Source organism: Scyliorhinus torazame, chromosome 19 (genome assembly GCF_047496885.1).
Source record: "Scyliorhinus torazame isolate Kashiwa2021f chromosome 19, sScyTor2.1, whole genome shotgun sequence".
In the NCBI taxonomy this organism is placed as follows: Eukaryota; Metazoa; Chordata; class Chondrichthyes; order Carcharhiniformes; family Scyliorhinidae; genus Scyliorhinus; species Scyliorhinus torazame.
The window spans coordinates 85,058,509-85,073,864 of record NC_092725.1 but is presented as its reverse complement, the minus strand read 5'-3'; the positions used below and the strand labels follow the sequence as shown (position 1 = coordinate 85,073,864).

At 47.9% G+C, this 15,356-nt stretch overlaps 1 protein-coding gene across 1 annotated transcript in view; it reads left to right on the top strand.

The window, feature by feature from the left end:
• Positions 1-380: 380 nt before the first annotated feature.
• The window catches only part of slc23a4 (solute carrier family 23 member 4), a 76,522-nt gene continuing 61,546 nt past the window's right edge, over positions 381-15,356 (top strand). The window contains exons 1-3 of the mRNA XM_072484655.1: positions 381-746; positions 13,326-13,472; positions 15,013-15,170. Of these exons, the coding sequence (XP_072340756.1) occupies positions 738-746; positions 13,326-13,472; positions 15,013-15,170 (314 nt within the window). The 5' untranslated portion in view covers positions 381-737. The remainder of the gene's footprint in view (positions 747-13,325; positions 13,473-15,012; positions 15,171-15,356) is intronic.

Below are 15,356 nucleotides of genomic sequence, written 5' to 3'. Positions count from 1 at the left end.
GTGGGAGTGCAGTGTGTATACGCGACTGCAACTTGTCAACCTACTGAGGGTCAATCGCAAATCCGGCGAATCCGGGTCCGTCTCTCATTGGAATCGATTGTGTTCCATGTGGTGCCAGTGCTAGCCCCTCCACAGTCACTGAATCTGTCCAGGTGGGGTGCCAGTTTTGCTGTTGTGGAACTCCATGAATCCTGCGCATGTGTCAGCACCTAGTCTCAGGAATTTCGCTTGCGATTGGAATGTTATCACTAAACTGTCCTGTGCAATTCGCTTTTCATTTTTGTTTTGTAATATGAAAAATGGGAGTGGCTGCATGTTGTTGCTTAGCAGGTTTAATCTATTACAGTGAGCTGGGTACTTATGAGCTGCAGCTCTGTTCAAATCAGTGAGATTCAATGTTTCATCAGACTGTATAGTCAGGATTTGTTTGCTGTTTTTGGGCTGTGCTTTTTCAGCAAATACTGTAAATTCTAGGCAGTCCTCTCACTATTCTGCACTCTCACAGCAATGATGGTATTTACTTGGAGAACTATAGAGAGTAACCTTATTGTGAGCAGGTAACTCTTGATGTGGAACAATTTTTATAAAAAAGAAGCTTTAGCACAGAAACTTTAGTCCATTTTGCTATGACTCCGTGAGATTACCTAGGATTAACTATGTGCTGCCTGTCCTCTTGAATGGGCATATTCGATTGCAGCTGAATTGCTCTGTCGCCAGAGAAAGAAGTCTCGATAATTATGGATACTGTAAGTATCAATTATTTTCTGAGATAACTAGTTAGTTTTTGATATTGCTAATGCAAAAAGTAACAAAAATTTGTGTACTAACCGATGCGATATGTATAATCATGGCTCATTCATGCTGAAACGTAATTTCAATGCTCGTTGTTAGGGTTATTCATTCAACTCTCCTTTGCTGTTAGTGTGAGAATCCATACATTCGAAAGTCTGTCCTCCTCGTCTCTTTCTCAATGAGCCTGACCCAAATGTGCTCAGCATGGTTAAGAAAGCAGGAAGATTTCCTAGTATGTACCAATCCTTTCATCCATCTTAATCCTAATCAATTTATGAAATAAATGAGTGGATATTCGTAGCTAAATCCAGCCACGAGGACATCATTCACATACCAGCAGTCAAGTCGTCTTGCAACTACAGGCACACAAGAGGAGATTGTTTTCCCTCTTTAGCTAAATGTCTGGCAAAAGTTTACCTATCACAGGCCTTTTGTTTTGAAATAGTGGAAATGATCAAAGAGGTTATTGTTCCGGAGATCTGGACTCAAGTTTCTGTTCACAAAGCTCTTTCGGTGCCATGTCCTACATTTATCAGATGGCAGTTCCTATGTTGTTCAAAGGTATAGTCTTTGGCCACAATGTTAAGGGCCCTTTCGCGTGGGCGTAAATCCCAATATGGCCCCTAACCCTCGCGAGAGGACCATAACGGGGTTTGCAGCAGCGAGATCGCCCCTGCCCCCACCGCTGGTGACAGGCGTGAACTTGATTACCATGAATTTAAATGTATTTAAATCTCAGTTAATGTGCTAACGCTGTATCTTCCAGGATTATTAGATCCCCCCCCACCCCGCACACCAGATGTAACGCCAACGGGAATCACTACTGGTTTCCAAAAAAGGAAACCAGTCGTGGTGACCATCCCAGGGGTCTGACGATGCCTGGAGGCCCAGGGGTTTGAGGGCTGAGGCTGAGCATTGTCCCCACGCACCCAGGCCCTGCCAGCCTGACACTGCCAGGTTAGCATCATCAAGTTGGCACTGCCAGATTGGTGGGACAGTGCCAACCGTAGGGATTCTAGGGAACCCCAGCGGGGATGTGCCCATTATGTGCGGGGAGGGGGGGTTGCAAAGGATGCAGGAGGGTTGTGCCTGCATGGACGTGTGGGGGCGTTAAGTAAGAATGGGAGTTTCCTCGATGCTGCCGAAGATGGGGGAAAATGGTTCAGGTCACCCTGATGCCTGTGTGGTGTGGGGGGGGGGGGGATGACCATTGAGTGGCGCAGGGGAGGTGTGGCCCTCTGTGTCGAGTTGTGGGGGGTGTTACCTTGTCTGTAGGGGGCCCCAATGTCTGGGAGAGTGCGTGGGCGGCCTTTGCGATTGGGGCACATTTTAGAAATGGGGCCTGGGGGGTCACCTCTGTGGTGATAGGCATCACTGTAAATACACAAGGGGTTAATGTACATACACTACACCCAGCTAGACACTAGAGGGTCTAGAGACATCAAGACACCCAGACGTGACACTACCACAGGGGGGCATTACACGAACCCATATAAAAGGACACAGCACACATGCTCAGTCTCTTTCCAGTAGAGACGCTTAGTGAGTACAGACAGGGTTGATTGAAACAATCACACCCACCACGTGGATTGTAGCAGACTGGTTAGTTAGTCTGAGTAGCTATAGCAGGATTAACAGGAGAGTCAAATCCAAGTAGGAGAATCATTAACAGTTTAATAAATGTGTTAAAGCTATCTCCAAGTCTGAACCTTCCTTTGTCAGAGTGCACATCAAGGAAGCAGCTTATGCTACGTCAAGAGCATAGCAAAACATGGTACCAGTCAGTGACTGTTAAAATCCATATAGTTTCTACTCAACAAACCGTGACAACCAGCAACAGCACCCAGGCAAGATGATGTTCGAGATTCCGGTTCCACAGCAGCTCAGGTACCACGGCAATCTCAGTGAAAACTGGCGTGCATTCAGGCAGAGATTCAAGATCTACCTGGTAGCATCCAACATAGATGGCGTGGCGGATGCAGAGAAAATAAAGCTTCTACTTACCATCGTGGGTAAAAAAGCAGCAGAAATCTTCGAGACCTTCAAATACTCAAAGGGGCAAAACAAGAGTGACTTCCAGGTAGTCCTGGACAAATTCCAAGAATTCTGCGAGGAACATACAAGAAAAAGCAGTAAAAGAGGTGCCAGTACTGACCACGAGGCGAAGGTAGGCTTTCCATTACAGAAAACGGCAGTTTTGATTGGCGGTCATCTTGGAAAAGGTGCCGCACATGCGCAGTTGAGAGAATGGCGCAAAGTAAAGGACCAGCGATCTGCGCATGCGCAGTCCATTCCTATGCTCTACATCACAGGCGTCATGTCGTCAGAGGCCCCCAGACCACGCCCACTTAAAGGGGAAATGTCCCAAAACACGAAAAAAAGGTTTTAAAGCCGTAAAACCCGATTCTTTCACCTGGAACGACAGCACAATGCCTGAAATTCGACCAGTAGCTGAAAGTAACTTCCACAGAACCCTGCAACATGCAGTAAGCACCGCCCTAGAAGATGATATGGTCTTGGAAGACAACGACTCAGATGAAGATTTCATCTTGGGAGGTGGCTACCCCAGGACCAAATCCGAACCGCAACTAGAGGTGTTGTACATTGAAGACCCCGACGACGAGTTCTTCGGATTGGGGAATACTCAGCCCAGCATATATGACATCCCGACTCGTGAGTGCAGGACTATGCTGCGGCCTGACGCCAAGAGACAGAGAGCGGTAGAAGCCCACAGAGAGTGGTCCACGCACCGCAAAGGGTCCCAGCCTCCACACAGAAAGTGACTCCAGTGACACAAGCCTCCACAGCGAGCTCGTGGACAGCCTCCATGTTAGAAGCAAGACTCCAGAGCGCAGTCCTTGCATGAACAAGAAGTGATGATAGTCTCCACAGCGAGACCAATGCACAATTCCACACAGGGAATGCTGCAAGACTCCACAGAGGGAGTGGCACAAGCCTCCACTGCAGACTCCACGTTGGAAGGAACGCAAGACTCCAGAGCGCAGTCCTTGCATGAACAAGAAGTGATGATAGTCTCCACAGCGAGACCAATGCACAATTCCACACAGGGAATGCTGCAAGACTCCACAGAGGGAGTGGCACAAGCCTCCACTGCAGACTCCACGTTGGAAGGAACGCAAGACTCCAGAGCGCAGTCCTTGCATAAACAAGACCATGAGGGTGTAGCAACCTCCTCTGAGCAACCAGCAGCAGACAATGCAAGTCTGCCACACTTAAGTGAACAACAGAAAGACTATGACAGTCTGCCACGCTCAAGTGCACAGCAAGAAGATAATGACAGTCTACCACGCTCACGTGAACAACAAAGCGACGATGACAGTCCACCCAGATAAATTGAGCCACCAGAAGAAGACTCTGACAGTCTACCCAGCTCAAGTGAACGACAAGAAGACACTGAGGCTCTACCCACGGTATGTGCAACAAGTGACGACAGCATCCCACTTCCCATACCAGATGTGCAACGTGACAGACCTCAGCTAGAATGTACAGAGCCACTCGACAATCACAGTGAGACTACTGGTGACTCCGGTGACACCACGTTACTTCAAACCTCATCCGCTCGAGCCTCTCCACAACCAAATGCATTCCTGACTGTTTTGACTCTGGACGGGGATCATCACGAAACCTCAGAAGATTCAAGTGAGCCTGAAATGACTCCGGACGGGGAGCATCAAGAAACCTCAGCTGACTCAAGTGAACCTGCAGTGACTCCAGATAGGGAGCGTCAAGAAACCAAAGCTGATTCAGGTGAACCAGAAAGGGCTCCAGACGGGGAGCATCGACAGACCTAAACTGACTCAGGTGAAACAGCCCAGACTCCAGACGGGGAGCATCGACAAGCCAAAGCTGATTCAAGTAAGCCGGACATGACTCCAGACGGGGAGCACCGCAAACTCAGTGACGGCACGCTCAAGGAAACAGCAGATGCCACAAAGGAAGCTGACACGACTAACTGTGTGAAGGAGTCGTATTATCCACAGAGTGTGGTCCTTGAGCGCAGCAAACACGGCAACAAAACCAACCACAACAACAACATCAAAGACAACAACAAGAAGCATACCAGCGGCAACAACATCAACAACAAGCACGACAAAAACAACAACAATGGGACTACGACTGGTACGACATGGTACAACTCTGCAAATGAGGGACACTGTTACTGCCCAGCTCACTACAATGACATACCATGGCAGGATGATGCATCTTACCAATTCACGGTTGCTGCACTACCAACAGGCAACCTGGCTTTCAGGACAGATGCCATCAAGAATTGCTACCATAAGCATCGAAAAAAAGAAAAGAAACAGACTCCAAATCAGTCAATGAAGTGATTTGAACACTTGAACACCTCCTGATGACCAAACATCAAGACACTGACGGCGTTCACAAGGGAATGACAACGTCACCATTGACACTTTCATGCCAGACCATATAAATACATGAACTTTGGACTCATAACTTTTATTTTGTATTGTCTTATCCTCAAAGTCCTCACAACTATTATTTGGTCTTGTATACTATTGTATAGTCATCACAGTCATCATAACTTGTACATTGCATCACTTATCTACGTGTTTTTGTTCAATTTTGTTTAACACAGTACAGAAAATATGTAACATGAAAAAAGGGGGGATGTGGTGATATGCATCACTGTAAATACACACGGGGTTAATGTACATTTACTACACCCAGCTAGACAATAGAGGGAGCACCAGAGACATCAAGACACCCAGACGTTACACTACCACAAGGGGGCATTACACGAACCCATATAAAAGGACACAGCACACATGCTCAGTCTCTTTCCAGTGGAGACGCTTAGTGAGTACAGACAGGGTTGATTGAAACACATCACACCCACCACGTGGATTGTGGCAGACTGGTTAGTTAGTCTGAGTAGCTAAAGCAGGATTAACAGGAGAGTCGAATCCAAGTAAGAGAATTGTTCATAGTTTAATAAACGTGTTGAAGCTATCTCCAAGTCTGAACCTTCCTTTGTCAGAGTGCACATCAAGGAAGCAGCTTATGCTACGTCAAGAGCATAACAAAACAACCTCTACTCATCTTTTAACCCTTTTCATCTTTTCATACTTGTGCACATTGCCTTTTGGGCTTTCCTTGGTGTACGTGATTGATACCATGTCCCAAGAATTCTTGGCTGATATTTCTGCATGTTGGAGTGAGACAGAATGCTTGGATTCTCACTTGTTTGTGGTGGATGAAAGGAGTGGGATCTGGAGCAGATGGAGGCATACGAGGAGGTTCTTGCAGTGGAGACAGCACTGTCACTGGTGGGAGCCCACTGGATTTAGAAGCAGCACATTTAATTTTGTCTTCGAGGCTTGGGGTGAGTTTGGCCTTCCGACCACTGGTCTTGTGTTGTCCTGCTCCAGATGTTGGTCGTGACGGGCTGGAGGTGGCCAATACTGTCAAGTCATCCCCTAACCAAAGCCTGGGGTCTCTCTTCTGGGGGTCTTCCAGGCAGTGGGCTCTCTTCTGGAGTCTTCCAGACAGGAGCCTCTTTTATGGGTGGGTTCTCTGGTACGAGTCTCTCTAATTAGCAAGTCTCTGGTGGGGGTCCCTTTAATTAGGGTGTCTCTGGTGGGGGTACCTTTAATTAGGAGGTCTTTGATGGGGGGAGCAGTGGTGGGGGAGCGATGGGGGACAGGAATTGCATTGTAGGGAGGAGGGTGGCCCTCCAATGGACTTTGGGGGTAACTCCTTTAAAAAGTTATCCCCTTGGCCTACCTTGAGATCCACCTCATCAGGGCCACATTTGTCAATACCTGAGGAGATTGTGGAGGCATTGGTGGTGACCTTCCAGGAATCACTGGAGACAGGGAGGGTACCAGAGGACTGGAAAGTGGCTAATGTAACACTGCTGTTTAAGAAGGGAGGGAGGCAGAAGACGGGAAATTATAGGCTGGTTAGCCTGACTTTGGTCATTGGTAAGGTTTTAGAGTCCATTATTAAAGATGAGATCGCGGAGTACATGGAAGTGCATGATAAAATAGGACTGAGTCAGCACAGCTTCATCAAGGGGAGGTCATGTCTGACAAATCTGTTGGAGTTCTTTGAGGAGGTAACAAGGAAGTTAGACAAAGGAGAACCAGTGAATGTGATTTATTTAGATTTGACAAGGTGCCACATAGGAGACTGTTAAATATGTTAACAGCCCAGATACTGGCATGAATAAAGGATTGGCTGATTGGCAGAAGAGTGGGGATAAAGGTGTTTTTTTTCAGGATGGCAGCTGGTGACTGGTGACTAACCCTAACCCTAACCCTAATTTGGTGCGCCTCAGGGGTCGGTGCTGGGACCACAACTTTACACAACATACATTAATGATCTGGAGGAAGGAACTGAAGGTGCTGTTGCTAAGTTTGCAGGTGATACAAAGATCTGTAGAGGGATATGTTGATGAAGCAGCGGAGCTGCAGAAGGACTTGGACAGACTAGGAGAGTTGGGCAAAGAAGTGGCAGATGGAATACAATGTGGAAAAGTGTGAGGTAATGCACTTTGGAAGGAGGAATGGAGTCTTAGACTATTTTTTAAATGGGGAAATGCTTAAGAAATCAGAAGCACAAAGGAACTTGGGAGTTCTTGTTCTAGATTCTCTTAAGATTAATGTGCAGGTTCAGTCGGCAGTTAGGAAGGCAAATGTTAGCATTGATGTCGAGAGGGCCAGAATACAAGAGCAGGAATGTACTTCTGAGACTGTATAAGGCTCTGGTCAGACCCCATTTGGAGTAATGTGAGCAGTTTTGGGCCCCGTATCTAAGGAAGGATGTGATGGCATTGAAAATGGTCCAGAGGAGGTTCACAAGAATGATCCATGGAATGAAGAGTTTGTCATATAAGGAATGATTGAGGATTCTGGGTCTGTACTCGTTGGAGTTTAGAAGAATGAGGAGGGATCTTATTGAAACTTACAGGATTTGTGAGGCCTGGATAGAGTGGATGTGGAGAGGATGTTTCCACTTGTAGGAAAAACTAGAACCGGAGGACACAATCTCAGATTGAAGGGACGATCCTTTAAAACGGAGATGAGGAGGAATTTCTTCAGCCAGAGGGTGGTGAATCTGTGGAACTCTTTGCCGCAGAAGGCTGTGGAGGCCAAATCACTGAGTGCCTTTAAGACAGAGATAGATAGGTTCTTGATTGATAAGGCATTATGGGGAGAAGGCAGGAGAATGGCGATGAGAAAAACATCTGCCATGATTCAATGGGGGAGCAGACTCGATGGCTGAGTGGCCTAATTCCGCTCCTCTGTCTTTTGTCTTATGATGGTCTTATGCACCAATTCTCACCTATGTGATTCCGGCCTAGAGGACTGGAGAATCACGAGGGCCTGGAGAATATGATGCCCAGCTGTTAATAGGATGTAAATGGGTCTTAATGACCTATTTGCATCCTCCCACTGGCTCAGGGCATGAACCTCAATCATCGGGCCTAGATTGTCGCATGGCGCTGGATTCTCTGCCGGTAGTAGCGAAGTTCCCAATGCAGCGGAGAATCCAGCCAAGTGTAATTCCCCCTTAGCACTGGGCCTCTTGTGGGTTTTGTTCTCCTCAGTTTTTTTAAGTGATGGGTATGATGTAACTTGCTGGAGGTGTTTGGTGGAGGTGGGTCTTGTATCCGTGAAAGGAACATGTTTAGGATGTCTGTAATGAGTCCTACTATTTGCTGTACCTGTTTTGCATTGGTACCTCTGTCTTTTTGCTCTTTTTTCTTGTTTTGTTGCAATATTTGTGAAGATTTTGAAAATTTCAACAAAAAATATGTTTTAAAAATATGGTGCTCCAATCTCTATAAAGCTGAGCTTGCTTGCTGGTTCTATCAGGCCCCATGCCACAAAGAGTAATGGTGCAAAGCACGCCCCACCTCCCCTACTCTTTTTTGACAAAATGTCAGAAGACAGGAGTGAAAATCTGGTTGTGTTTCAGGGGAGAAACAGGCCGGTTTTCAATCAGAACCAGGGGCGAGATTCTCCGACCCCCCGCCGGGTTGGAGAATCACCGGGGGCTGGCGTGAATCCCGCCCCTGCCGGTTGCTGAAGTCTCCGGCACCGGAGATTCGGCGGGGGCGGGAATCGCGCCGCGCCGGTTGGCTGGCCCCTCCGCGCGATTCTCCGGCCCGGATGGGCCGAAGTCCCGCCGCTAAAATGCCTGTCCCGCCGGCGTAGATTAAACCACCTACCTTACCGGCGGGACAAGGTGGCACGGGCGGGCTCCGGGGTCCTGGGCGGGGCGCGGGGCGATCTGGCCCCGGGGGGTGCCCCCACGGTGTCCTGGCCCACGATCGGGGCCCACCGATCCGCGGGCGAGCCTGTGCCATGGGTGCACACTTTCCCTTCCGCCTCCGCCACGGTCTCCACCATGGCGGAGGCGGAAGAGACTCCCTCCACAGCGCATGCGCGGGGGTGCCGTCAGCGGCCGCTGACGCTCCCGCGCATGCGCTGCCCGGAGATGTCATTTCCGCGCCAGCTGGCGGGGCACCAAAGGCCTTTTCCGCCAGCTGGCGGGGCGGAAATTCGTCCGGCGCCGACCTAGCCCCTTATAGTTGGGGCTTGGCCCCCAAAGATGCGGAGCAATCTTCTGCCCCTTCTCTCCTGGAGGGATTTTCTTTCAACTCCCTCAGAGGATCAGCTTAAAAGTGTATTTGTCAAGTTTCCCTCAGCCCTGGGGCTGGTTTGGCTCAGTGGGTTAGACAGCTGGTTTGTGATGCAGAGCAGGGCCAACAACGCAGGTTCAATTCCTGTACCGGCTGAGGTTATTAATGAAGGCCCCACCTTTGCAAACTTGCCCCCCACTTGGGGTGTGGTAATCCTCAGGTTAGACCACCACCAGTCAGCTCTCCCCCTCAAAGGGCAGCCTATGGGTTACTGGGACTATTGTGACTTTACTTTACTCAGCCACACTAAAGCAAAATACTGGTGCTGAAAATCTGAAGAAAAAAACTGATCAGACAGTATCTGTGGAAAGAAACTGTGTTGCTTCAGGTCGAGATAAAAGCCTATTTTTAAAAAAAAACATTTACAGGATTGCTGGTTAGGCCAGCATTTATTGCTAGTTACCCTTCAGAAGGAGATGGTGAGTTACCTTCTTGAACCGGTGCAGTCCTTCAGGTGTAGGTACACCCACTGTGCTGTTCGAGAGGGAATTCCAGGATGTTGCCCCGTTGTGGAGAGTTTGAATGTCTGTGGAAGGCGGAGCAATCAAGTGGGCTGCTTTGTCCTGGATGGTGTCAAGATTCTTGAGTGATGTTGGAGCGGCACTCATCCAGGCAAGTGGAGAGTAGTCCATTACACTCCTGACTTGTACCTTGTAGATGGTGGACAGGCTTTGGAGGTCAGGAGGTAAGTTACTCACCGAGGGATTCCCAGCCTTTGATCTGCCTTGGTAGCCATAGTATTAATGTGGCTAGATCAGTTCAGTTTCTGATCAATGGTAAGCCCCGGGATGTTGATTGTGGGGGATTCAGCGATGGTAATGCCATTGAATGTCAAGGGGTGATGGTTAGACCTTCTCTGTTTGAAGACTAAATGCTCCGGCCAGATGTGGGGCAGCACTCAGACAGAGCACCTGGTCTTTCTAGGAAGCTCTTCAGAACAAACAGACATCGGGCGCAATTTAAAGGGAAAAAAAAGAGTCCCGCAATCCCGGGAGAACGCAGATCAAAGCTTTTAGGCTTCTAAGCTTGGAGAGAGGCTTCAATAAGTTATAGGGCAATTAAATTGACTGTGAAAAGCACTTCAAGGTTTCCAACCTTGTTAAAGGGAATACTTTTACCTTCATCTCACAGATTTTTGAACTTCACATGCTAACAGGAAGTTTAAAAGGTTTAAATGCTGCAGATGGGAAGACCAGCCAAACAATCCATATTCTGGGAAAAGCCCCCAACCTGAGCCCCTCTAGTATAGCCCAAGCCCCCCCTGCCGACCCTCATCTCCCATGAAAGACCCCCCTCGGCACTCTGGAGACAAGTGTAGAGTGGGTACACACCCCCCTCCCCCATTTCTCAGGACTTGCACCAATAAATGCCAGCCTGTCTCCCAGCTGGAGGGGGCTGAAGCAACCAAGGAGTAAGGTGAATTGGGCGTCCTGCCCACTAATGATATTAGAATTGGGTTTAGTGAGGTGTTTGCATGTTCTTGCCGGGTCTGGGCAGGAAACTTGTCGGGGCCAGTGGGGTGGGTTTGGAGAGTCGCAATGGGTTTGATGCTAGCGTGAAACCTGTTTTTTATGGCGAGGCCTTCGGAAAATCTCGTGAGCCTGTTGGAATGAGAAACTTGGTGACAAGATCTTGGGCGGGATTCTCCAATAATAGGGCTATGTCCCCAGGCCAGCGTAAACACGCTGGTGAATCACTCTGGACTTTCCTTAAAAAAGTCCATAGTGATTCTCCTACCGGTAGGGGGCTGGCAGGGCCACGGAGTGCTTCTTGCAGCTCTGGCTGCAGATACGGGGCCCTGCACTTCCGGTCGGGAGTCTGCGCATGCGCATGGCGGCCTGCAGCGGCTGCCCCGTGGGACATGGAGGACTCGGAGTGGCGCCAGAAATGTAGGCCCTCTCGAGATCACGAACGCTCGCGGGCGGGTCCGTGACGCCCGATCCTGGCCGTCCATGAGGACCCCCCCCCGGTGATCGATCCTCCCACCAGGGCGGCTGCGGACTCTGAGTCCTCAGCCGCCACCGTCCGTTCCCGACGGCTGATAGGTGGTTAGAAACACGTCGTCGGGAGCTCAGCCAGTTTTCCTCGGAGAATCGGGGGGGGGGGGGGGGGGGGCCTCTGTTAATGACCCCCTACCTGCGCCGCATAGTTCGCGCAAGCGCACGATTTGGGACCGGAGAATCGCGGGAGCGGCATTAGACTGGATTTCGGCGTAAACGCCCATTCTCCGCCCCATGCCGATCGTGATTCTGGTGCGGGGGTGCGGAGAATCCAGCCCCTTGGTCTCTGATATTCCCGCCCCATTGACAGTAACATAATAAAGTTCCCATTGCCAGAGGCGGAACATCTGGAGAGCTGCATTGGACGGGGTTCCCCTTACATGTATGGGTGGGTCATTGCCACAGTACTTGTGTGCGGTGGGGGGGGGGGGGGGGGGGGGAGACATTGCCTCAGTGTTTGCTTGTTGGGGAGGGATTTCCCAGTGTTTTAGGGAAGGGAGGGTTTCCCCTTCTCCGTTGGGGGAAGTGGGGAGAATTGTCTTCATGCAGATCGCTTTAAAGGGGCACCACAGTCTCTGTGGAGCTGGCGTTGTTGGCTCTTTCTGGCCCCGCCCAGCTGATGGTGAAAGCCCCGTCCCCACATTTCTCTGAGCGCAGAATGCGAGGGAATCTGGAGAGAAAACTCGGCAGTTCAGCTGGAGAGCTACATGCTAATTTTCTCAACTCAGCCAGTTCTTAATGCACAGAGTGGAAAGTTGCATCCTCTGTTTCTCTCCACATCTAGAGCCTGCCTGGAGAGGATTTCCAGCACTTTTTGTTTTCATTGTACTCGCCATATTGATCAGTGAGACCTGGCAGCCTCCTGCATCTTTGAGTCTCATCACCTCAGCTAGGGCCGCATAGAGATGCCGGAGGTGGTTTCAGTGTCATAGGCTGCAAGTGGTAAAGAAAGGCAGAACTACTGCTCATGAGTGCCAGCTAATGACTGCCTGTGTAGTGTGAGAAAGGACTGGGCTTTGTTGCCCTCTGCCATCTGAAAGCCCAATCACCCTGATTGCTGTGATTCAAGCATGAGAATTACTTCCTAGGCAAGATACTAAGGACAGCTGTGAAGCTGTGTCCCAGTGTGGATCATCACCTTCAGGAGAGCAGGGTAGAAAATGTGGGGAGGGACATTGCCAGAAATCAATTCAAATAGGTGGCAGACCTGTTTTGCAAAAATGAGGTTTGCGGTGCATCGTAACTGAATTATATTTTAAATTAAATACTTCCCAGAAGGGAAAAATAGTGAAACGGGGAAATAGGAATTCTGGTCCGTACTATTTTTACCTTGTGGGAAGTATTTAATTTTAAATATAATTACGATGCACTGCATCGTAATTCAGTTGTCTCACATTCTTTTTCAGCTGTATTTAAGCATTCACCATTTATGTCTATCAGGAAATAAATTGAATAAGATGCAAAAGACTGAATCAGTTGGGTAATGTACTGAGTCACTGAGTGTATCCCAATTCGGTCTGGGGTACTGTAGAAGTTCCAACTCAGAAGGGAAAAATAGTGAAACGGGGAAATAGGAATTCTGGGTCTGTACTATTTTTCCCTTCTGAGTTGGAACTTCTACTGTGCCCCAGACCGAACTGTGATACACCCAGTGACTCATTACATTACCCAACTGATTCAATCTTTTGCATCTTATTCAATTTATTTCCTGATTGACGTAAATGGTGAATGCTTAAATACAGCTGAAAAAGAATGTGAGACAAGTATTATAATGTTGCGCACTTTTAAAATAATCTCAGTTGTTCTGCAGGAGCATTCATTTTTGATTTGTTATTTAGAATGAAGTTGGAGGCACTCATAACACCAGCGCATCAATTAATATGGAGGACAACGAGCTTTCTTCAACCAAGAAGAACATAAACAAAATGACATACTATGTCACTGATGTTCCTCCCTGGTATTTGTGCATACTTCTTGGCACTCAGGTAAGAAACAGAGGGAGACGACAAGAGAGCCAAACCATGGAGAAAAATGTTCTTTACCTTCCATGTCCTAAGGCTTATTGTGATTGTGGTGCATGTGTACCGTCGCTAGGATGTACTGCAGCAATCTGCCGAGGCTCTTCTGCTGGCACCCCTCCAGCTTGGAATCCCCCCCCCCCCGCCCCCAAACCCATAACCTCTGCTACCTCTGACAAAAGCGTCAGGTGAAAGGGAAAACCATAACCTCTAAGTCCCCCCCTCTGGTCACGCACCATCCTGACTTGGGCTTTTATTACCATTCTATCAATGTCGCTGGGTTTAAAATCCTGGCACTCCTTCCCTCACAGCCCGGTGGGTGTATTGACACCAGACTGACTGCAGGGGCTGAAGAAGGCAGTTCACCACCAGCTTTTCTGGAGCTCCTAGGTGTTAACAATCAGTAGCAGGCTTGCCAGCAATGTCCACATTTCAAGAATTAATTTAAAAATGAACATCGCAAAGCACTTCACTACCAATGAATTACTTTTGACGTAAATTACTTGTTGTCGAGGTAAACACAGCAACCTAATTTATCCATAGCTAAATCCCCCCAAATGGGTAATGGTCAACTAATGTTTTTTTCCCGTTTCTGTTGAGGGATAACAGTTGGCTAAGACATTGTCTGCTTTTTGAGTAATGTCACCAGATATTGTAGTTCCATTTAAACATTCTTGAGTAATGCACCAGTCCTTCAATATTGCACTGAATTACTAGTTTCAATTCAACGATGTGCATAAGTCCATAGTGGAACTCTGAAAGAGTAAAAAACAAAGAGAGGAAAACACAAAAAGAGAAAGAAAGAAAATACAAAGGAGAGACAATATCGGCTGGCTTTCCAGTTACAGGGGCATCAATGACCAAATCTATTCCGCTCCTACTTAATTTTAAACACACACATCTAGATTTTCGGCGCGATTCCCCCCAATCTTACTCTTTGGCGGAGGCTTAGTGGAAACTACAAAAATACCACGAACAACCGTTTCTCCAAATCTTCCACCAGTCTTTCATGTAAGCTATTGTTAGACAATCGGAGAACTCCATGGAAATTCTCCACTTTGCATGAAGAGTTGGTAGGTAGTGGATAAGGAACATTTTTAAGAAACTCGTGAACGGGCCTGTTTTAAATTCTTTCTATTTGAGTAGCAACAGTCTGCGATGATTTTGCTTTCCCAGTTACACCTCCCTTAGAACCATTCTTTAATTTCTTTACTTGTTATATTACCATCTTTCTCTGGCTTTCGCCATCATCCTTTTTGTTGTTTAGTCTCCTGCCTAACACCCTCTCGAACTTTCCCTTTTGTTCTTTCCTCCCATTACCCCTCCCCAAGCACTTGTTTCAAGCCTGTCACATCTCGAACTTTCTCAAAGATCATTAACTTAGATCTTTGACTGTTCTCTCTGCAGGCGCTTCCTGATTTTTTTGAGTATTTCCAGCATGTTCTGTTTTTATTTCCAGGTATTTTGCGTCTGATTAAAATTCTATTTGTAATTATATTTTCCCCAGCATTATCTGACTGCGTTGGGCGGTACTATCGCCATCCCTCTCCTTTTGTCACGGGAGCTCTGCTTACAACATGACCACGTCACCCAAAGCTACCTTATCAGCACCATTTTCTTTGTGTCGGGAATGTGTACACTCCTTCAGGTTTTTTTCGGGGTCAGGTAAGACAGCAACGTATTGTAATCTTTAACCTGTCAAACTATCGAAACTAACCTTTGTCTATTTCGTAAACACAATTTCTCTAAAACTTGGCAGAGCGCCATTCAGTCTTAGAATTAGAACGTTAGCCTTAATATCTTAGACATTCTAGAACACAAAAAGATAATAAGTTATGCTAGATCAATACA